Consider the following 20432-nt stretch of genomic DNA (forward strand, 5'->3'; position numbering starts at 1 on the left):
ATTAGCAGGGTTGTAGCAAACTCTCTCCGCAAAACCACTTTTCAAAAGGGCATCATTATAAACAGATGCGGTCTTATCAAATTCATATTGGCCAAATGATGTGGCGGACAATCGCTTTGAAATCATAGTCGGGATTTGTCTCTTAATGTTGGGTGGGTGATTGGACTGGGCATGGATGTAAATTGAATCATTATTGGGTTTTCTATAAGGCCAGAATTTACCAGATAGCAAATTCAAAGTGACGTCAAGAAAATCAGTTTCAATTAGTCCAGTATCCACAGTAATATTTAAGCCATGTTGTTTAAATAATTGAATGACATTTTTTCTCAAACGATCAATTTTAGGGCCGGATAAATTACGCAAAATAGCCAGATCATCATCACGATATAAGCCAAGCATGTCTCTGTCAACAATAGCAAAAAGTTCGTTCAAAAGAAACAAGCCGACCAACTCACAAATCTCAGCACCATCAAATGAGCCCATTGTAACATCAAACAAACCATCTTTCTTAGCCCAAGTTTCACCACCATCAAAAAGCAACGATTTCCTAGCATGGAAAATTGTTTGTATGATACAATCATCCAAATCCATAAATGGTTTGGCAAATTCAATTGCTTTACACAAAAGTTCCTCCGTAATGAATGGATAAAAATCAACAATGTCAAATTTCATAAAGGTGCATTGACGTTTAGATGGAATAGCCTTAAACCAGGATAACACAGAGTCTGTGTTTTTCCATTGATTCAGTCGTGATGCATCACGGATGGTTACGTTAATAGAGTCCAAGTATTGTTTACTTACACGGCCAATCTGGGACTTGGAAGGGTTAATCAACCTGCATTTAGGGTTCGATGTAAAGTTCGGTTTATGATCTTTTAGCGTAATAAACGCTGGGTTGCTTGATACTTTTTCAACCCGATCATCAACCTTTAACGCCTTGGCAATCTTTTTAGCCTCAGTATTGATCGTGTCACTGATAGCAGGATTCACCTTTTTGTATTTTGCCGATACATTATCATTAAGCAATTTTTTATAATCCTGGGTTTTAACTTTGTATAAGTTAGTAGTTTTATCTGCTGATATCAACAAATCCGGAGAGTTAATAATGTTCTTAATGTCATTAGTTAGTTTTCTCTGAAAAGAATTGTAAATAGGTTTGAACTTAATATTACGAACCATCTCGTATAAACCATTCTCAAATGGTATCAAAGCACCATGCTGTGGAGGTGTTCTTTCAGTCGTAAAGCCAAAGTTATTAAAATGCTCAGACTGAGAAACATCCTGCTGGTTAAGATCGAAAAAATAGGCCTTCCAACGTAAACGTTTAATAAAATTTTCAATCTTACCTAACATCGTCTTCAAATATCGATCCTTACTTGCGTTATATATTCCTTAATGCGTTATATAAAGACAACGAGGAGAAAAAATAGCTTCAATAATATGCCTTGGTTGAAGCAAGCAAGCGGATAACAATCGTTCGGCAACGTTGATACAAGATCTTTCAAGATGCGGCGAAAGCTTCGAAGAAATACTGTGCTACACCAAATATTTAAAGTCACATACAGACAAACGACATTTAGACGTTGAATTAAACGTTTGCCATGCTATGCCAACATTTAAATGGATGATGAAAAACAACGATTAATTTTCAGCCCACAAGATGACATAAAATTGTTTTTTACAGCAGGAAGTTAAAAATAGCGTTTCTAAAAACAACAAACTACAGATACTCTGGCGCACTCTTATGAGTCAGCTCTTGCAAATTCAGTCCTTTGTCTAAAAACTGACAGCAATTATTTAAACTTGTTTTTCGGGAAGAATAAGGAATTGCTAAAAATGTAAATTGTTTTTGTACAATTCGATAGACCACTAACTCCGTGGAAAGAGAGATACGAAAACGCAAGCTTTATGTCTGTAAAAGTAACGTAATAATTCCATCAACACAAAGACACGATTGACGTTTCAGAGGTTTTCTTAAAACAACAAAGACTCGCTTGTTCGGCTGGTAGGCTACTTGGACATGATATTCAAGTCGCTTATAAAATTAACTATGACAAACCTGTCATTTTCCCACGTAGGCTACAGAAGTTTGTAAAAAAGCAATATTTGCATCTAGACATCTTTTTGGCTTGTTTTGCCTGAGATTAGATATATATGTTAAGCACAATTTATGCAATAATTATGTAAATTATGTAAGACTTTCTAACTGCATCCTGGAGGTAGTCTCATCATACAGTCGTTACGTTTTTTGTAATAATGTCTTTTTAGACATTACTTTTAAAGAAATAAAAAAGAGTCAAAAGGCATGTAAATTTCACTCTGTGTGGAGCTACATGTACTTGAGAGGTTAACTGTTATTTTTTTTATTCAATCAATAAACAGTATCATAGCCGATGCGGCCTTTGATGAACTAGATGCTCAGTTCGTAAATTTTTCCAGTGTTCCCTTTGTCGCGCAGTGTCCCAAAGTGTTCTTGGTTGGCTGATTGATGTATTGAAATTGGATATAACTTAAATGTTGTTCGTTGTCTGCCACGAGCACGTTTCCCGAGAAGGCGGCCGCTTAGATAGAGATTTTCGAAATCTTCTTTTCTGATAATGTGACCGAGAAATTTGAGTTGCCTTTGAGTTATGTTGTTCAATAGTTCCTTATCTTGATGTACCTGGTTTAAAACTTCTGCATTTGTGATGTGATCAGTATATGAAATCCTGAGCATTCTTTTGTAAAACCACATTTCAGCTGCTTCAATGTTACGCCTAGTTTCTGTGTTGAAGGTCCATGTTTCACAACCATACTGGAGAACAGACCACACTAACACTTTGAGAAGTCGCACCTTCAGAAGAATAGAAAGCTTGCGATTCACTTGTTGATTTTTTTATTCACTTGTTGATAAAATTTACTTTTCTCTTCACCATCACATCACTTTTATTTTCTGGAAGCGGTTTGCGCAAACCGCTTCCAGAAAATAAAAGTTTGCAGAACTGATTTGAGGCTAACTCTTTCGAGAGGACCTAAGATATAATCACCGTACGCAGGGTTGCCAGATGTGACTAAATTCAGTCAAAGAGAACCGGTTGCTAACTAGATTAAATCCCACCACTGCCAAATAACTCTGTGTCTTAGGTCATAGCAAACGTATTAGTCACAGAAAACGTCAGAAGAAATACAATACCCACTTTGGAAATTACACATGAAAATTAAATATTCTTCGCACAAAACGAAAACTGAATAATCGACATCACGCGTAAAATATCTGCGTCACCGAACCATCACAGAAGTTTTCAGCACTAGGCAATGCAAAACATTAAGATAATGTCAGGTGTTACATAAAGCAGTCTGCAGAATGCTTTTTTAAGTGTTGGGTCTGTGTTTTCTTGCTGAATTTATTATTTTATTGACCTAACGAAAGTTTGACTGAATGAACCATTGTTTCTTGTATTTTATATTTAAAATAAGGCTACATCAACGAAAAAATGACGTTTTAGTAAACGTTCTTGGAAACTCTGACGTGTCGAATTGAAAAAACGTTACGTAATTTATACGGCAAGTACTGCATAATGAGAGGTTTTTTTAAACGATGGATCTACGTTACTTGATTCGATTTAAAAAATGACGCCTAAATACGTTGAAATAAAAAACAAGTTCTCAGACAGCAAAATCCGCTTTTTTAGACGTTGAATCAATGTAAAAATGGCACACGTTGCTGTCTGGGGTTTCTAGCAAGAAAGTCAGTGCGTCCTTACATTGAATCAACCTCAACAGACGTTGAATTATCACAAATGAGGACCGATCACTCGCTGGGATTTTGCGAGCTCATCAATAAAAAAAGCTGAAAGGCAGGTTCACATTAAGTTGGTCTTGATGAAAACCATACAAGAAACAAGCAATTCTATTGAATTAAAATTATCCTGAAATACATACGCGAGGATGATTTAAGGTGGAGAAGTTTTCACCAGCTTTTCCTCAACACAAGTGCACAATAATGTCCACGCGAAGTTTCTATAGAAGCTTACAACACTGCTTAAAAATTAACATCATATACGCAAAACCAGAAAGGTGGTTTACTCCTAACGTTATTTTTATATTGCTTTATTATGAATATTACACGATTATTAATAAATGCACCAAACGGAACAAAAACGACGATGATCACAGAGGAGATTGTTACATTGATTCAATGTCTGTAGACGTTGAATCAATGCAAAAAAACGGTTGATTTGCTGTCTGGAAAGTCATTGCATGAAACAAAGGAAGCTCAAAGAGTGGAAAAAAACACCAAAACTTAAAAACAGTTACAGAAATTTATATGCCCTTTTTTTGAACTGCTAATGTACTAAAATAACTGAAAAAATTACGTGTTGCTTTGAGAAGTTAGCTAACGGTAAAACAACATCTGCAGGCGTTGAATCAATGCAAAAGAGACTAATTTGATACACGGACATCGCTGGAGTCCAAGAATCAAGTTCAAACAAAACATCGGAGCGGGATAATTGTAAAATATCGACAAAACAATTGCAACGTGTATTATGCTCGTTTACTTTCGCAAGAACTCGATAGATTTTGCGTCAATTTTTGATTATGATTATTATATTGGAAATATTGAGGACGTATTGGAAATATAGGATAAATGGAAATATTGTTACGTGATTGGAGATATTGATAAAAATTAGGCTAATTATTACAGAAAAAAACACAAAAAATAACATAAAAAATACCAATACACACACTTGATCGGCAAATCCATATACTGTACATTCCGGGATCCGTATATATATACGGTATGTCGCACTGACACAATACTCAACGTGTATTATAAACATATACAATATACATACATAGAACTACAAAACAGAAGTTTTACAGACATACAGAAACTGAAAATGGTGCCTCGTGCATTGCTTGTTACGACAGTAAAGATGTGGAGGAATGTTCTTTGATGGCGATCAATCACGTGGCAATACCCACAATGCATCTGTTTCAGGAAGACACAACTTTATCTGGCCAATTGTGAGGTAACTTTACTACAAAAACACGTCGATAAAACATTAAGTCCATAAATCAGTCGGAGCAATGGCTTCTTTTGTCATGGCATCAGGTGTGAGGTCTTCGTCGGTCAGAAAATGCAGAGGAAGCAAGACCAGGTAGCCCTTGACCTGTAAAAATGGATAGCCTTTAATATATAGTGTACTACATAGTATTTTTTCATAGCTAGATACGTACGACTTGAAGCAAGGTAATTTTTTTCAGCATTTAAGTTACAGTCAGTTACAACATAAATTAGGTTAATAATTTCTCAATATCTAATAATCCCCTAAGCATTAGAAATATATGTCTAGAGCACTTGGCCGTTGCTTTTTTTCCCTTAGCATCTATGTACTGATTTTTTTTCCCTTAAGAACGGGTATCGAGCAGTTGACATCGCGAAAACCAAAAAAAAGTTTCCAATGTATACCAATTTGAAAATAATTACATACATAGTACTGTATAATGTAAAATTCAGTACTTCAATCCTACTACATAACGTATTCGGGTCACAGTTGAAGCGTCACCACCATAGCTATAATTGTCCATCACAAAGCGAATAGTAGGCTACGGTTCCAAAAGCAAATCAGTTGTCTGATTTGCTGTCTGGGAGCAACCGGTTGCATTTGGTGTGACGCTAAGCACATCACGCAAATCTACATCTTTTGGCATTTGCGGTACTTGGAGGTGAATCCGGCCACCCTCGGTAACGGGTCATCACCGGGTTAAAACTGGACTACTACTACTACAGGTGGAACATGCAGAAAAAAGCTAAGTCACCTAATTTTACAGAGTTTCGATAAACACAACTAACCAGTTGTCACTAAATGTTGCACCTCTCTTGTAGCGTTGAGATGGGGCATGGCTAACAAGATAAATCAGTTATATGATTAAAGAAATTCCCATACTCTCATAATGGGACCAGCTTGGTCGTACAGTCCCCAAGTGGTATTTTACGTGTTTTTTTCGTGACCCATAATGCCTGATATAAGCTTGGCTAGTCCCAAATTACGATTTTGTTAAAACGAATTCATGAGAAGATCCGGTTCATGAGAAATTTAATTATTTTAATAAATACGAGAGTTTTTAGAAAAAAAGAAAATACAAAATAATTTTGCAGTAGAAATGAATTATAGTCGGCCAAGTGACAACCATTTCTGCTTTTAACATCTGGAATTCATCCCCATGCACCACAAAGGGTGTTGTGAAGTGATGTAACTGAAAATGTGAAAGACTAAAACTATGAAGCATCCCACAGTATTTGTGACCAACCTTATTCAGCTCCTTCTCAGCGGCTTCAACATCGACGTCACACAATGGATCCTTTTGGAAGTCGTGGATTTGCGAAAGTGTGCGGATGTAATCGGAGGGGACACATTTGAACACCTTAGAGGAATCGTAACAATTAGGTCGATTATTATTATTGTATTAAATGCCTTTAATAATTATTTTAAGGTCTGTTTTTTTATTTTAAGGGAGGGTAAGTTCTTTCTTAACTTTCTCCTTTATGTTTTTGGTTGTGTTTGAATTAAGATAACTCATTAACAGCGAAACAACAGCCCAGCTGCGAATTTGACCCAGTGGAATTGGAGTGTGCCGAAAATAAAAATCTCTGACCATCGATGTCCATCTTGCTGCTCTAGTTTGGCCCATAAAGAAACACTTTAAGCCAATTTCTGTTCAGTTTTTGTAAGAGACAACCCCTGCTGCCCATGCATCAACAAAAGCAATTATGCGTAAACACACCATACAGAACAGTTACAAAAGCACATTGACCATCGTTTCCGACATTACTCGTCTGTCCATGAATGTTAAGTAACATGATTTTTATATTCAGATGATTCCAAAAATGCATTTCTTTAAATCTTCTAAACATTTTTCCTTACAACAGTTGTATTACTAAACAGGTCTATTGAACAGTTAATTGTTAGAAATCTCTACCTTTTCATACACTGTTGTGTTGACTGCGGCAGTTTTTGTCCACACGTCCTTAAAAAAGTGATCACTGGCTACGTCTTCGACATTGGAAGCTGATTGGTGGGTCAAGGGGTCAAAGGTCGCATGCGTGCCGTCGAAGTCTTCAGGTAAAAGACCGAGATGTTCGCAGAAACAACGCCGACGCAAAGCTGCCGCATATTTTCCAACCTCAACTTTCCTGGGAATAAAATACGTCAATAAAATTAGGCTGCCTGAGCAAACCAAAGTCTGTAAAACTAAGACTAAAAAAACTTGCCAATAGAGTAAAACTAGGCCTAAAAATGAAACTTCTAAATGCTGTAGGCCAACATTCTTCGTTTAACAGCAATCGAAGTCGGAAGTGGGTATAATGAATGAGGTTCCTTATTACGGCACAGCCATTATATTCCGTATATCCTTGAGTAAATGACATTGCAATTTGTACCTTTGATCCAGCTTCGTGCCATGTAGAAAAAAGTAAAACTATTGTAAACAAAAAGTCATCAAACGAATTTTCCATTGTAAACGCCCTCAAAATATATCTTCTGCTTAAAGTTTGCTACAAGAATCGAGTTGGGATCTGTTTGAATTTCGAAGTTCTCTGGTGAGGAGTGACGTTGTGAATACATACTTTCCACCCAACGTTGCAGGGACAAACTCGGTGTCCTCCACCAACATGGCGACCTCGCTATCCCGCTGACCTGTCATGCTTCTGTCGTTGATGTTGGCGGAACCTGATATACGAAATTCAATGAATGTAAAATCATATCAAGACAACGGGATCAAGAGAGACGTGAGTTCGATCCCAACATAAGTTGTTCTTTTTGTATTTATTTTGGTGATCATCGTCGCAAATATGGTCTTCTTACTGCAAGTCGACTTATAGCTTACACCACGTATTAAAATTAAAGAATAAACGTTTTTCGTTTTCGAAATCAAGGCGGCAAAATTAAACATTGAAAGAAGCATAGAGGCAGATAGAAAGTTAACTTTCTGCTTAACACACAAAAACACAAAGCATTAAAGATAAGCAAATTCAACTGTGATTTTCAACCAACCATATGATGGAGAAAATTTAGCAAGAACCCAGTCAGCAAATCAGTCATTTTTTAACTGACTGAAATGACTAGTTTGCTGATTGGAGAAGCGCAATTGGATCTTTCTAGGTATACGCCAATGGCGGCCACCAACCTATAATAACAAGCCTGTCATCCACAATCAGCATCTTGCTATGGACGTAGATCATCTCCGTGAGTGGCTTTCCGTTTAGTTTTGAATGAGTCCGCAAGCCACAGAAGGAAATGTACTTGGAGGTGTTGTGTTGGCCAACTAAAGCGAAGTTTCAAATGAAATTTATTACGCAAAAAGAAAATTTCAAAGGAATTTACCTGCAATCTAAATGACTTAACATCGAACTGGTAAGATTAAGTTTACTTCAGCAAAACAAGCTTGCGACACACCAAATAAAAAAATTTTAACGCCATAACATTAGCTTACCAGTCGAGGATGTAGTCATTAAAATAAAGTACCACACAAAACAAATATGTTAGTTTCTAATTGGTGGGTCGTGGTAAAACACGTCATTTAAAGATTGGTATGATTAGGATAGACAAGCCTCATGGTCAGGACGAAATGTAAACTAAACATCAAGAAGAAATTTAAAGAAACAAATTAAAACCCTAAAAAATTAGTACAATAAGTTGTATGTTTTGTTAACTTGGGTGTGGACTTTCACAAGGAGAAATATTGGGGCAAAGCATAAACACAAGCTGTTCATATCTGTTGTGGACTATACTCACTAGCCTCGCTCAAATCCTCCATCAGAGACCCGGTTCCTCGACAGATGCTTTTATACTGCCAATGCAAAACCGTGCGAATAGCTTGACTTTTTTTCTGATCACTAAAATTGAAAAAAATGACATGATTTTCAAAACATACAAGCAACAAATTGAAAAAAAGACGTTTGGTCAAAACAAACTAACAACAGAAAGGTCATGTAAGGCAGGGGTCGGCAACCTTTTTTGCTCTGCGGACCGGTTTTAAAAATGAAATTTTTTCGCGGACCGGTCTTTAAAAAAATCTAATGTTCAATAATGAAAGTTTATTGCAGCTCATATACTGCAAGGTCATTATTTAATGTGGGCCTTGGGCTTGTTTTGCCTCAACGAGACGATCCCACCTAGGAAATATAGAACTCAACGACACCCGCAATGTTTCTCTCACGTCCAATCTGTTTCGCGGTTTCGTCTTTGTTGCTGCCATTACAGAAAATCCAGACTCGCATAAATAGGATGTCGGAAATGGCAGCAAGGTTTTTAAGGCTTTTATGGCAAGGTCAGGGTATTCCGGCAAGACTTTCATCCAAAACGTTGGTAGAGTCGTTGTATGAAAAATAACTTTCAAGCTACCGTCATTAGCAATATCCAGGAGCTGGTCCTGTTGTCGAACAGGCAAGGTCGATTCACCAGGTTTGAAAATATGTGGATTACGGATCCAATCCTTTGCATTTCGAGGGCCTTTAGCGCTTGGAAAATAGCGCTTGAATTCTATTAAAAGAGTACGCAAGTGTCTGCCGACAAGTTCGGAGAACTCTTGCTCAGGCTCACTGTCTTTCAAAGTCTCTGCTAATGTTTGAAACATGTCAAAAACCCCTTTGTTTACGCGCTGCTACCACAATTTTAGTTTTTCTGTAAACGCAGCCACTTTATCTGCCAACTTGAATACAGTTGTCATTTTGCCCTGAAGTGAAAGATTTAGTTCATTGAGCAGATTGAATATGTCACACAAGTAGGCAAGTTTGAGAACCCATTTTTCATCAATAAATTTGCTAGCAAGATCTGAATTTTTCTCCAAAAGAAACCTTTGCAGTGGCTCACTTAGTTCAAAAACTCTGTTCAGTGATTTTCCTCTGGTGAGCCACCTTACTTCTGTGTACAACAGAAGGCATTTGTGCTCGGCATCTATGTCCTCACATATCTGCTCAAACAGCCGAGTGTTCAGTGCATGCGCTTTTATAAGGTTGATCATTTTTACTACATCATTGAATACACTATGAAGCTCGGATGATATTTTTCGGCTAGCCAGCATTTCTCTGTGAATGAAACAATGAGTGGCCTCGCACTCTGGTGCGACCTCCTTAATTTGAGCAGTCAAACCAGACAGACGACCAATCATGGCTGCAGCCCCATCCGTACACAGACCGACACAAAAAGACCAGTTTAGTTTCCCTATGAAATATTCATTCAGAGCCTTCCACAGTTCGGAGGCTGTGTTTTTTTTTGGCAAATACAAAGCACATAACATGTCCTCATGAACATCCTCTTCATAAAGATATCGAACAAAAACTAGCAGCACAGCTTTGTTTTCAACATCAGTAGATTCATCACACTGAATCGCAAACCATGGTGACTTCACCAACCGCTCTAACAGTTGAGCTTCAATGTCTATCGCCATGTCCTCAATACGTCTCGCAACAGTGCGCGCAGAAAGCGAAACCTGCGCTATCTTTTTAGCTGCCGATTCTCCTAAAACTTCACGGCAAATATCACTACACGCTGGTAAAATCAATTCTTCTCCGATAGTAAATGGTCTATTAGTCTTAGCGATGCGGTGAGACACCAAGTACGATGCTCTTAGCGCATTTGGCTTTGTTGATAAACCTGTCCTTAGTAATCGTTTTTCAGCTTCGTGATCACTTTTTCTTCTTTTAAAAAAGTCCAAAGGTTTACCTTTTAGTTCGGGATGTTTTGTGTGCAAGTGCCGAATTAGTTTTGAGGGCTTCATAGCGTCGTTTGATAACTTGCTGTTACAAATTAGACAGAGCGGATAAGGTGTTTCGGAATCACAAGTTGAAATGAATCCGTACTTTACATAGGATGACTTATAATGGCGAATGAAAGAAGCCTTCCTTTTTTTTGAGGTTGTAGATGTAGACCCCTCGCTTGCGATATCAGATTTTTCAAATACTGTTGGCCCACGGCCATTTCCAAAAAAACTCAACATAGATGTTTGTTTTGTACTCATTTTTCTCGGATAAATCTGTAATATTTTACCAATTAAGTTTCAGTAACAATTTCTTAGGTCCATCTAATTTACTGAGTGTCGGAATGAGGGTTAATTCACCGTACTACAACCAAAAACCAAATCCAAACCCTAACCCCAACCCTTACTTAATTCTAACCCTAATTCCGAAAAATCGGATATTTCGATATTTTCCTTTCCGACGTTAAGTGTCGGAATTATGGGAATGTTACGGTCTACGGAAACCTAACACTAATCATAACGTTCACCATAAACCTAAATCTAATCCTCAGTCCTCACCCTAAGCTTACCCATAACTTCCTGATAAATTGGCTTTTATTCTAAATATTCCGATACTCCGACGCTCTTTAAATTAGTTGGACCCCAATTTCTGTAGCAGCTGCTTTGTTAAGTGTTATGCTGGTATTACAGTCTAGTCTTACCATAGTTTGACTTTATGAACTTTTAATCAATAGTCAAACTGCTACTCCCAAAAACTTCTGCACTCTATCTTCTAATTTCACACTCACAAATGAATGGTCAACGTAAAAGCAGGGTTGCCAACCTGTCTTCACCAAAAAAAGCCAGACCTAGTCACAAAAAAAGCCTAAAAAAAGCCAGAAGAAAATAGCTGAAAAAGCCAGTATAAAATAGCTGAAACAGCCAAGAAAAAGCCAATTAGTATTCATTAAACATACACATATAAAAATTGCACAACCAAATAGTGTTCCACCGAACTTTGACTTCAGCGACAACGCAGAAACATAGTTAATGAAAAGACAAGCAACTAGAAAATTTTCTCGTTTCGGCTTCAAAACGACATTCGGTCGGACACTACAACCAAATATAAGTTAGAAATTACTGCTCCGATTGACGCTGACTGAATTTTTTTTCTAAAAAAACGGGAAAGATAAAATTAAGCCAAAAAAAGCCAAAATTATGTTGGCTTTTTATTAAGTTGACAAAAAATCGATGAAACATGAAAAAAAGCCAGAAAAAGCCTAATTTTTCTGGCTTTTTTTATTTAAAAAAATAAGCCAAGGGAGTTGAAAAACAGCCAGATTCTCAAAATCTGGCTTCAAAAAAGCCAAATTGGTCACCCTGCGTAAAAGTTAAGTCACTCTTTTTGAAAATGAATCGCACAGTAACTGTTGTAAAATGGCACCTAGAGAAAAGTTACTATGACGTAATAACAGCATTGCTGCCTCGCCAGTCTCAACAAGCTCAAGAAAATGCACGTGGTAGAGGTTAGCAGTTTAATGAAGAAAGGACGCCTCTACACAAGGGCGCGGGAAGTAGGGGTGCTCAAGGGGCTTCAGCCCCCCCTGGAGCTAATTCAGCCCCCCCTGGAATTTTCTAAAACTGCTTCAGCCCCCCCTAGAAAATTCTGAAAATTTAAGGTACATAACACATTTTCAGAAAATTATTCGAGCAATAATTGCTACGATGAATCGAGTTCCTGTTACATGTGGTCGCGCTCATCATTCGCAATAAGAGTCGTCAATCACAGGGAGCTATAATACCTCGCAGTAGCTATACCAGCCACCCTCCTTACTAACACGGCGGTCCATCGTCTATTGGACATCATTCTGCATTTCTGCAATATCCACTTTGCAGCATAAAACAGCAAGAGATCTGGTTGTTATAACGGAGTGCGGGCCAAACTTAAAGCATTATGCCCTGCAGGGCGCGGGAAGTAGAGGTGCTCAAGGAGCTGCAGCCCCCCTAGCACAAATTCAGCCCTCCCTGGAATTTTCAATAATTGATTCAGCCCCCCCTAGAAAATTCTGACAATTTAAGGTAGGCCTACATAACATATTTTCAGAAAAACGTTTTCGAACAATAGTTGCTACGATGAATCGACTTCCTGTTACGTGTGGTCGCGTTCATCATTTGCAATAGCCTAAAGAGTCGTCAATCACAGGGAGCTATACCTCGCAGTAGCGGTACTAGCCACCCTCCCTCCTAACACGGCGGTCCATCGTTTATTGGACACCATTCTGCAATATTTACATTTCATCCGTACTTCTGAACATTACAATAATACATGATATTGCTTTGTCATGTCTGACTGACATGACAGAAGATATTGCAATGAGAGGAGACGCACATGCAAACATAGCCTATTCGGCTTGCTAAAACAAGCACGCACGATGCGGCTTTATTTTGCGATTACCTGCAGCGGTGAAGTTTATCAGCCTACAGAAGCCGTCGCAAGACAGCTCCAAAGCAAGATCTTTACTTCTTCAGCTTTGGAATCAATCTCCATTTGCCGCGAACGGATCAAAAGTCTCAGAAAAGATGAATTTGTTTCCAAGCTTATGGAAGCAGCGAACGTCTTTGCGTCTGTCAATAACCTAAAGACGCCAAAGGATCCCCGAGTGAGCAAAACTCCAGCAAGATTTCGAAACACAGAGGAATCGGATGCTTTGTCGTTTGCGGGAGAAGGAGCTTGGAAATGGCAATACATCGAAGCCCTTGATTTGGTTCAAGCTGAGCTTGATCGAAGATTCGACCAGGCGGATCTTCTTACAGCAGACAACAGAGAGAAGGCCCTTTTGAGGTGTGAAAACGGTAAGGAAAGATCTGATACGGAGATCAGCTTACCCGATGCCATCGCCTAAAAACGGAACTTACTTTGCTCAGCGATGTTGTAACTGGAAAAACCGCAAACTCCGTTAAAGGTTGCTAAGCTATTTCGCAACTAAACCCTCAAACACTAGATCTTTTCAAAAAAACGCGAAAATTCGTGGAGCTCTGCCTTGCCTCTCGGTTTCAGCTGCATCATCACAACGTTCCTTTTCTGCTCTAAGACGCCTGAAAACGTGGTTGAGAAACTCAATGACAAAGAAAAAACGTATGGTGGCCCACTTATCTTGCGTTGATGCATGACCACCAAAACATTTTGGACACTGTCGATGTCAAAAAACTCATGACACAGTTCTTAGAGAAAACACCTGAGTGAAAATCAATCTTCGGAAGCGTGTGAGAACACATTTTCACAAACTGTCGTTTTAATATCACTTTCTAATTTGTTCGTTTTCATTCTTCATTTGTTACAATTTACAATGTGTGTGATTTGGCACCATTTTTGTTTTTACACAGGAGGTGACGAATGCCCACTATCAGTTTGAAATGTTTTCCCACATAAGGGGGTCTGGGGGGCGAAGCCCCCCAGAAGCTGACAACACTACGGCAGCTTCAGCCCCCCCTAGAGAAAAATAGTTCCCGCGCCACTGCCTCTACATGTGTATTGATTAAAAAGATTAATTTGAATTTTTATCAGTTAATCTTAGACCACTATAATAATTCTGAACGTTCACTTAATTTGTAAAAGTATATGAACTCTTCGCGGACCGGCTATGAACTCCTCGCGGACCGGCAGCGGTCCGCGGACCGGTGATTGCCGACCCCTGATGTAAGGAATGCAAACCTTGCACACAGCACTTTCGAGTTCACATTTCAAGGTCAACCATACAACAACAAAAATTTTGTGAACAAAACATTGACGAGATTATTTCAGTGAGAAAACTAATAAGCAGCAAAAGCTTTTTATAATATATACAGTTTCAGTTTTTCTGCTTTCACAATAGAAGTGAAGGAAAAAGAACGTTTTTATTTGATTTTTTTCAACAACTTATAGGAAAGATAGAGCTTCGGTAGAGAGTTTGTCTTGTTGAACCATAGGCATACGAAGCCGAGCAACGTGATTTTATAGGAAAAACAGTGCAACTTTCCAACAATACCCGTTCAGGCTGCAACACTGCATATCATAATTTATTGTAAAGCTACTGCGCATTACGCTAATCTTATTGTATCATAACAGTTTCTCCTATTGGCAGCTGTAGTTAGTATCCAGGAAACTCAGCCAGTGCTACAACTGACCAGATCTTAATCTGGAAAGCCAAACACAGCAAGGGAGTAATCATCGATTTCGTCAGCGATGATAAACATCGTCCGACGAGCGATATTTGCTGAGTTTCCTCACTTACTCAGCAAATGTGTGCTAAATTCTCGCCGGCGCAGTCAAGTAAAGCTGCGAAGACACGCTTGACTTTTGTAACATTTTTTTTCACGAGGAAACTTTCAAAGTAAATACCTTTCATACAAACGGACTAAAATAGAAGCGAAACCAGAGAAGTTAAGTTCATTTTTAAACTATTCTTATTGCATGGTCTTCAAACCTTTCAAATTATTGTAAGTGTGTTCAACGCAACAAATGCAAAGAACAACGTTAAAAGAATAGTGTTAAAAGTTGATCTCTGGTAACCGGCCACTACCCACCTGATATCCCCTTCAAAACCAGGTACCAACGGCATCACAACGTACACCTTGAAGTTCTCTTGCTTACGGTGGGCTTGGACGATCCTTTGGTACAAAGCCTCGGCGATTGTGTTTCTTACTTGATGGTGACCACGACAGGATATGAAGAATTGGTTCTGTGCGATAAGAAGCAAAAGTTTTAAGCTTATAAATTTTTCTTAACAGATGACCAGCAGCAAAATTGGTTCTTTTTACATCGATTTGAATATGTAGCCTCAAATATAACATTTTCTCAGTGAGATACGACAGAACACGGTGCGCATATGAGTACACAGGAAATTGATCGGAATTAAAATCTTGCAGACGGACATGATTTAAATGAATCTACTGTACGTCACAACTAACAAAAGTTGACTTAAAAGTGAAAATAAATGTATTTCACGGCATCGGAATCTTTAAGAAACACCTCTAAGAATCTCTGCCAATAAAAAAGTAAAGAATCTCTAAATAAAAAAGGAAACTTTCAAAAAGCGTGAAAAAATTTATTTCCAGTACCTCTATATAAATAAAGTGTTGAGATTTTTCGATCGCATACAGGTAGGCGTTTTGTATGGATCTGTCCACTACGCTAACTCCCGCCGACCATTCACAGGAGGAACGTATGATCTGCAAAGTAGTGACAATGAAGTGTGTGATGTAATAAGAAATCAATTGCAGATGAACGTAATAAGCAGAATTGAAATCATCAGCACTTGCAAACAAAAATGCCATGTACACATACAACATACAGTATTACACAAAAAGAGACGCTTTTACTGATATACTTGGAAGATTATTCACAACACAAAGTCTTGGGTGTAACGAGCAACGTAGGTTTCTCCAGAAAACTCCAAAACAATTTAAACCTTTGGTTTATAAACCTAACTGTACAAGTAGATATAAAACTACAGTGACACGTTCAGTAATAAATATCAGAGGAATGCTTTGGCTAACGGTAGACAAACCAGAATTTGAGAAGGTCACATATTTTATCGTACCGGCAGAGTACGTCATTCGGCGTACTGGACATACATTTAAAAAAAAAAACGACACTGACAAGTTCTGGGTTTAGTTTAACAACATACAGTAAGCAAATTGGCAAACAGTCTTTCAATACTGTGACCCTTTCAATATCCATTTTGTTCGGATCAGAATAGGAATCAATTAGGTCTGGATGCGATTGTCACTTATTTATGGATATGTCCTTAAGATTACGCTTCGTTCTGTGAAAAGTTAACTTGACACTACTTTTGGCTAATTTAAATTTTAAATATTTGCAGCCAAATGCAAAATTTATATGATATTTAGCTTATCACAAAACGCTACTGTAACAAACACATCCTTTCATTTTTTTTTGCATGATTGCATACTCTCATACTTGCAGTTTCTTATTCTCACGAGGTCAGGTATTTTAGAGATCAAAAGTGGGAAAAACTAACTGGAAAAGGTGATCTGGTACAATGACACTTCCTCAAATGGGCGATCTACCTAATACAGAAAGCAATCACTAAGAAAACAAATCAATAGCTTTTTTTCTTTAGTTTGAACCTTAAAACATTTGACCAGACTAACACTCACAATAGTATTTCAATAAAATTTAATTTGTATTGTGGAACAGGTTTTCTTCCATTAGGATTCGTCAGCACAACTGAATAGAAACAAAAATTAGCCTATAATATAAATAGATGTCAGCACAACTGGACCAAAAACAAACGAAAAATTACATATTAATTAGATAAAAATGTTCATGACCTCCATATGCAAGTGTTTGCCGTTACTTGCTCAAGCTAGGTCAAATTGAAATTATAGTATTCGATAGTTGCGTTTTTGCTAAAACAATGAAGAAAAGGAAGAAATAAAGAAAAGAATATGGAGGTCATGAACATTTTTATCTAATTAATATGTAATTTTTCGTTTGCTTTTGGTCCAGTTGTGCTGACATCTGACGAATCCTAATGGAAGAAAACCGGTTCCACAACACAAATTAAATTTTATTGAAATACTATTGTGAGTGTTAGTCTGGTCAAATGTTTTAAGGTTCAAACTAAGGAAAAAAAGCTATTGATTTGTTTTCTTAGTTATTTTAGAGATTCCATTAACGCATAAGCTGAAAAATCAACTTTTATTTACAATCCAAAAAACGACAAAAAATGTCACAGCAACGCTTGATATAAATGATTTGGTTTCATGTCGAGAAAGATAAACAAATTTATTTTTACGCGAGTCAATTCAATCTTCAACGATTAACAAATCGATTTCGGTTTGCAAAATCATCTTTAGTTATGTTAATTCAAATATAATCATAATATTTTGTCGTCAGTGAAACCTCTACAAGTATGCGAAACTACCAGGATTAAGCTCTGCAAGAAGCTTTCCCAGTCCGAGGATAAAGACTCAATCAATCAATACAAGTGGAATACAATAGGACTCTCCATGTCTATTGCTTTAACATCATGGCAAAGTGCGGAAATTATGCTGCAAACTAAAACAACCTGAGCATGGTGAAAAATATTCTGTTCAGTACAAAACGATATTCAATAAATTATTTTCAAAACTTATCGAGTACCAGCAGTCAAGTGCTTGCGTACCGGCACTGGAAAGCGTATCACAGTTTGAGTGGCATTGGGCTAAACTAAAGATAACATAATGAGGACATGCGGTGGCAAACATAGAATGTTGTATTGAAATCACGCCACAGGGGTTGGTGTTTCAATGTAAACATGTTTACGCAGCGGTTAGAAAAAAACAAATTCACAAAAAAAATTAGGCCCATACACCTTTGATTTCCAGCAATGCAAAAATTTCTGAAGCGGACAGTATTGTTCAAACATAAAATCATTCGGCCAACTTTCAATTTTCCGCATGAGAGATACTGGATAGGAAAACAATAGAAATATTGCCTTAATATTGACGATAATTAGACGGTAATATTGCCTTCATAAACTTGGCAACCCTGCTTCCTAAAATTGAATTGTTTTATTCGTGTCAGTGAATTGTTGTGCACTGCTGAACAAATTCTTTGTGTTATTTTTTGAGAAAATAGCGCACAAAAAAATTATTTTTTGGTTAAAATAAATGTTGGTGGTGATTTAAACGAAATTCCTTTTAATTCTCGTTATACGGCGTATAATGTACTGAATCAATATTCATTAACGTGCTACAGTATATGTTCATCAAAAAAACAAACACACAATAAGGAAATTGTTCTCTATTTAACCGCTTGTTTACATAAAAATACAAGTAATTATGTATTAAAATCATAAAATTAAAGTCTCTACAAGCAGGAATAAACAAGACAGCATACATCGATTTAAACTCAATACTTATTGTTAAACCACAAAAAAGCCAACAATCAAGCATTATCCAAACATTTGAAAAATATTATGGCCACGCCTCTCGCTCATTTGACTCCTGAAAGCGCACTTTTCAACAAAAGCCAGTTTACATTCAATCAACGTGGTATGATGAAAACACTATTATGGCCATCTACCTGCACTTTAGTCTTGACAGCTTCAAGTAGCACCAAGTCTTTGGGGATTTTAATAAGATCATCGAAGTAGGTTTTTGGAAGCAAGAAAGATATGTGCTCTCCTTTCTTTGCTTTTTGAATCTATGAGAAAGTGTTAAAATTGATAAATAATTTATTCTTGGACCAAATCTGGGTTTACTCATTAGCATATCAGGTCACTAACTTTAAAACCTGATCATGAATTAATTCATCATCGCACGATAGCAAGGTACTTTCCCAGAGAGCAAAATCCGTCATTTTGCATTGATTCAAGTAGACGTTGAATCAATGCAAAATGGCGGATTTTGCTGCCTGGGAAAGTAGATGATAGAACTTTACGACAAAATTTACAACAAAGGTTTGTAGTCAAAAATGCAGAAAATACACAACAGCCTTTCTATCTCTCTCACAGAAATGCATAGAATGTTTCTATTTCCTTGCTCGAAATTTTCTGTTGAGGCCAGTCAAGTATTTATGAACTAGAAGTGGACATTGTATCAAAACTGTTACAAGTGATTGTATGTTATTAACTTAATGAAACAGAAAAATGACTTGCGTTATTTCAAACAGTTACTTTCGTAAAGTTCCACCGTTGAATGAAATGTCTTGCCACATCCCTGGCAGCCTTTCCATAAGTGACACAGGCGATGTCATGCCATGGCATCCGTGCCACTTTGTTGCGATCAATCTCGTCTGCGTGAAACACATTTCTTAGGATAGCCGAGACTCGTTATGTTAATAGAAGAAACTCTGAACAAGAAAGTTTCTGAAATTTGAGTAACTGAAATTCTATTTGAATAAATATTAATGATGCAGCACATAAATTGATGAAATATTTTACACACACTGAGTTTTCGTGATGTTTTTTTCTAAAGTAAGATTACAACCGACTACTGCTCCCCACCCTCAAACGGGTCGTCCAAGTTTGTAAGATCCTTGAGAATAAAGTTGTTGTAGTCCTTTCCAATCCAAAGTCGCGCTTGACTGGCTTGTTCCACTTGACTGACCATGGCTTTGTACTTCTCCAGATACATAGATCCCTCACCAGCTTGCTTGCCATCTAAAAGGTGAACTGTTTTTCGACAAAAGGCTTTGCAATTTGATGAGGTGCACAATTTGCTAGTTATTATTAACCATTACGGCAGCGATTTAACTAACCGAGCTATCCCATTGTTGTTGAAGTGTTTTAGCCTACAGGGTATATTCCATCCACCAGATGTCGCTGAGTAGAGAGCTGTCCGTACGCTGCTCAACGTAACGTTTTGCATAAACCCCCCCCTCCCCCTCGAAGGCGTTACGTAATATTTGAACGTTCCCCAGGGCCGGATCAAGCTTTTTGAGGTTCGTGTCATATCAGTATTATTTTTTACATGACAAATCTAAGGTTCCCTGCAATCTTCATCGTTGCATTTCGCTGTCAAACTTCCGATATTCGTACAAATGCCTACTGTGGGAGGGTATTTTTACAACGGCGTCGCTCCAAGTACAAAAAAACAATCTTATGATTAAAACAGTAGAATAGACAATCAATCCGACGAACTAAAGCCGACTAGGAAATTCTCGCTAAATGTAGCAACTTTATTTTGCTTTAGGGTGGGAGGAATCTCTTCTCCGTTACTGTAAC

General features: G+C 37.6%; 1 protein-coding gene and 1 pseudogene across 1 annotated transcript; both read right to left on the reverse strand.

The window, feature by feature from the left end:
* Positions 1–2890: 2890 nt before the first annotated feature.
* On the reverse strand, positions 2891–19842 carry LOC145782701 (phospholipase D1-like). Its single transcript, XM_082594453.1, has 11 exons — positions 19713–19842; positions 19383–19501; positions 18791–18910; positions 15817–15927; positions 15283–15437; positions 8778–8878; positions 8170–8307; positions 7610–7712; positions 6964–7177; positions 6295–6408; positions 2891–5153 (listed from the first exon to the last, which is right to left on the reverse strand). The coding sequence occupies exons 1-11, from the start codon at positions 19840–19842 to the stop codon at positions 5046–5048; spliced, it is 1413 nt and encodes a 470-aa protein (XP_082450579.1). The 3' UTR covers positions 2891–5045.
* Positions 8989–10761, reverse strand: LOC145783556 (SCAN domain-containing protein 3 pseudogene; annotated as a pseudogene).
* Positions 19843–20432: the final 590 nt, after the last annotated feature.

Source organism: Aplidium turbinatum, chromosome 14 (genome assembly GCF_918807975.1).
Source record: "Aplidium turbinatum chromosome 14, kaAplTurb1.1, whole genome shotgun sequence".
Taxonomy (NCBI): domain Eukaryota; kingdom Metazoa; phylum Chordata; class Ascidiacea; order Aplousobranchia; family Polyclinidae; genus Aplidium; species Aplidium turbinatum.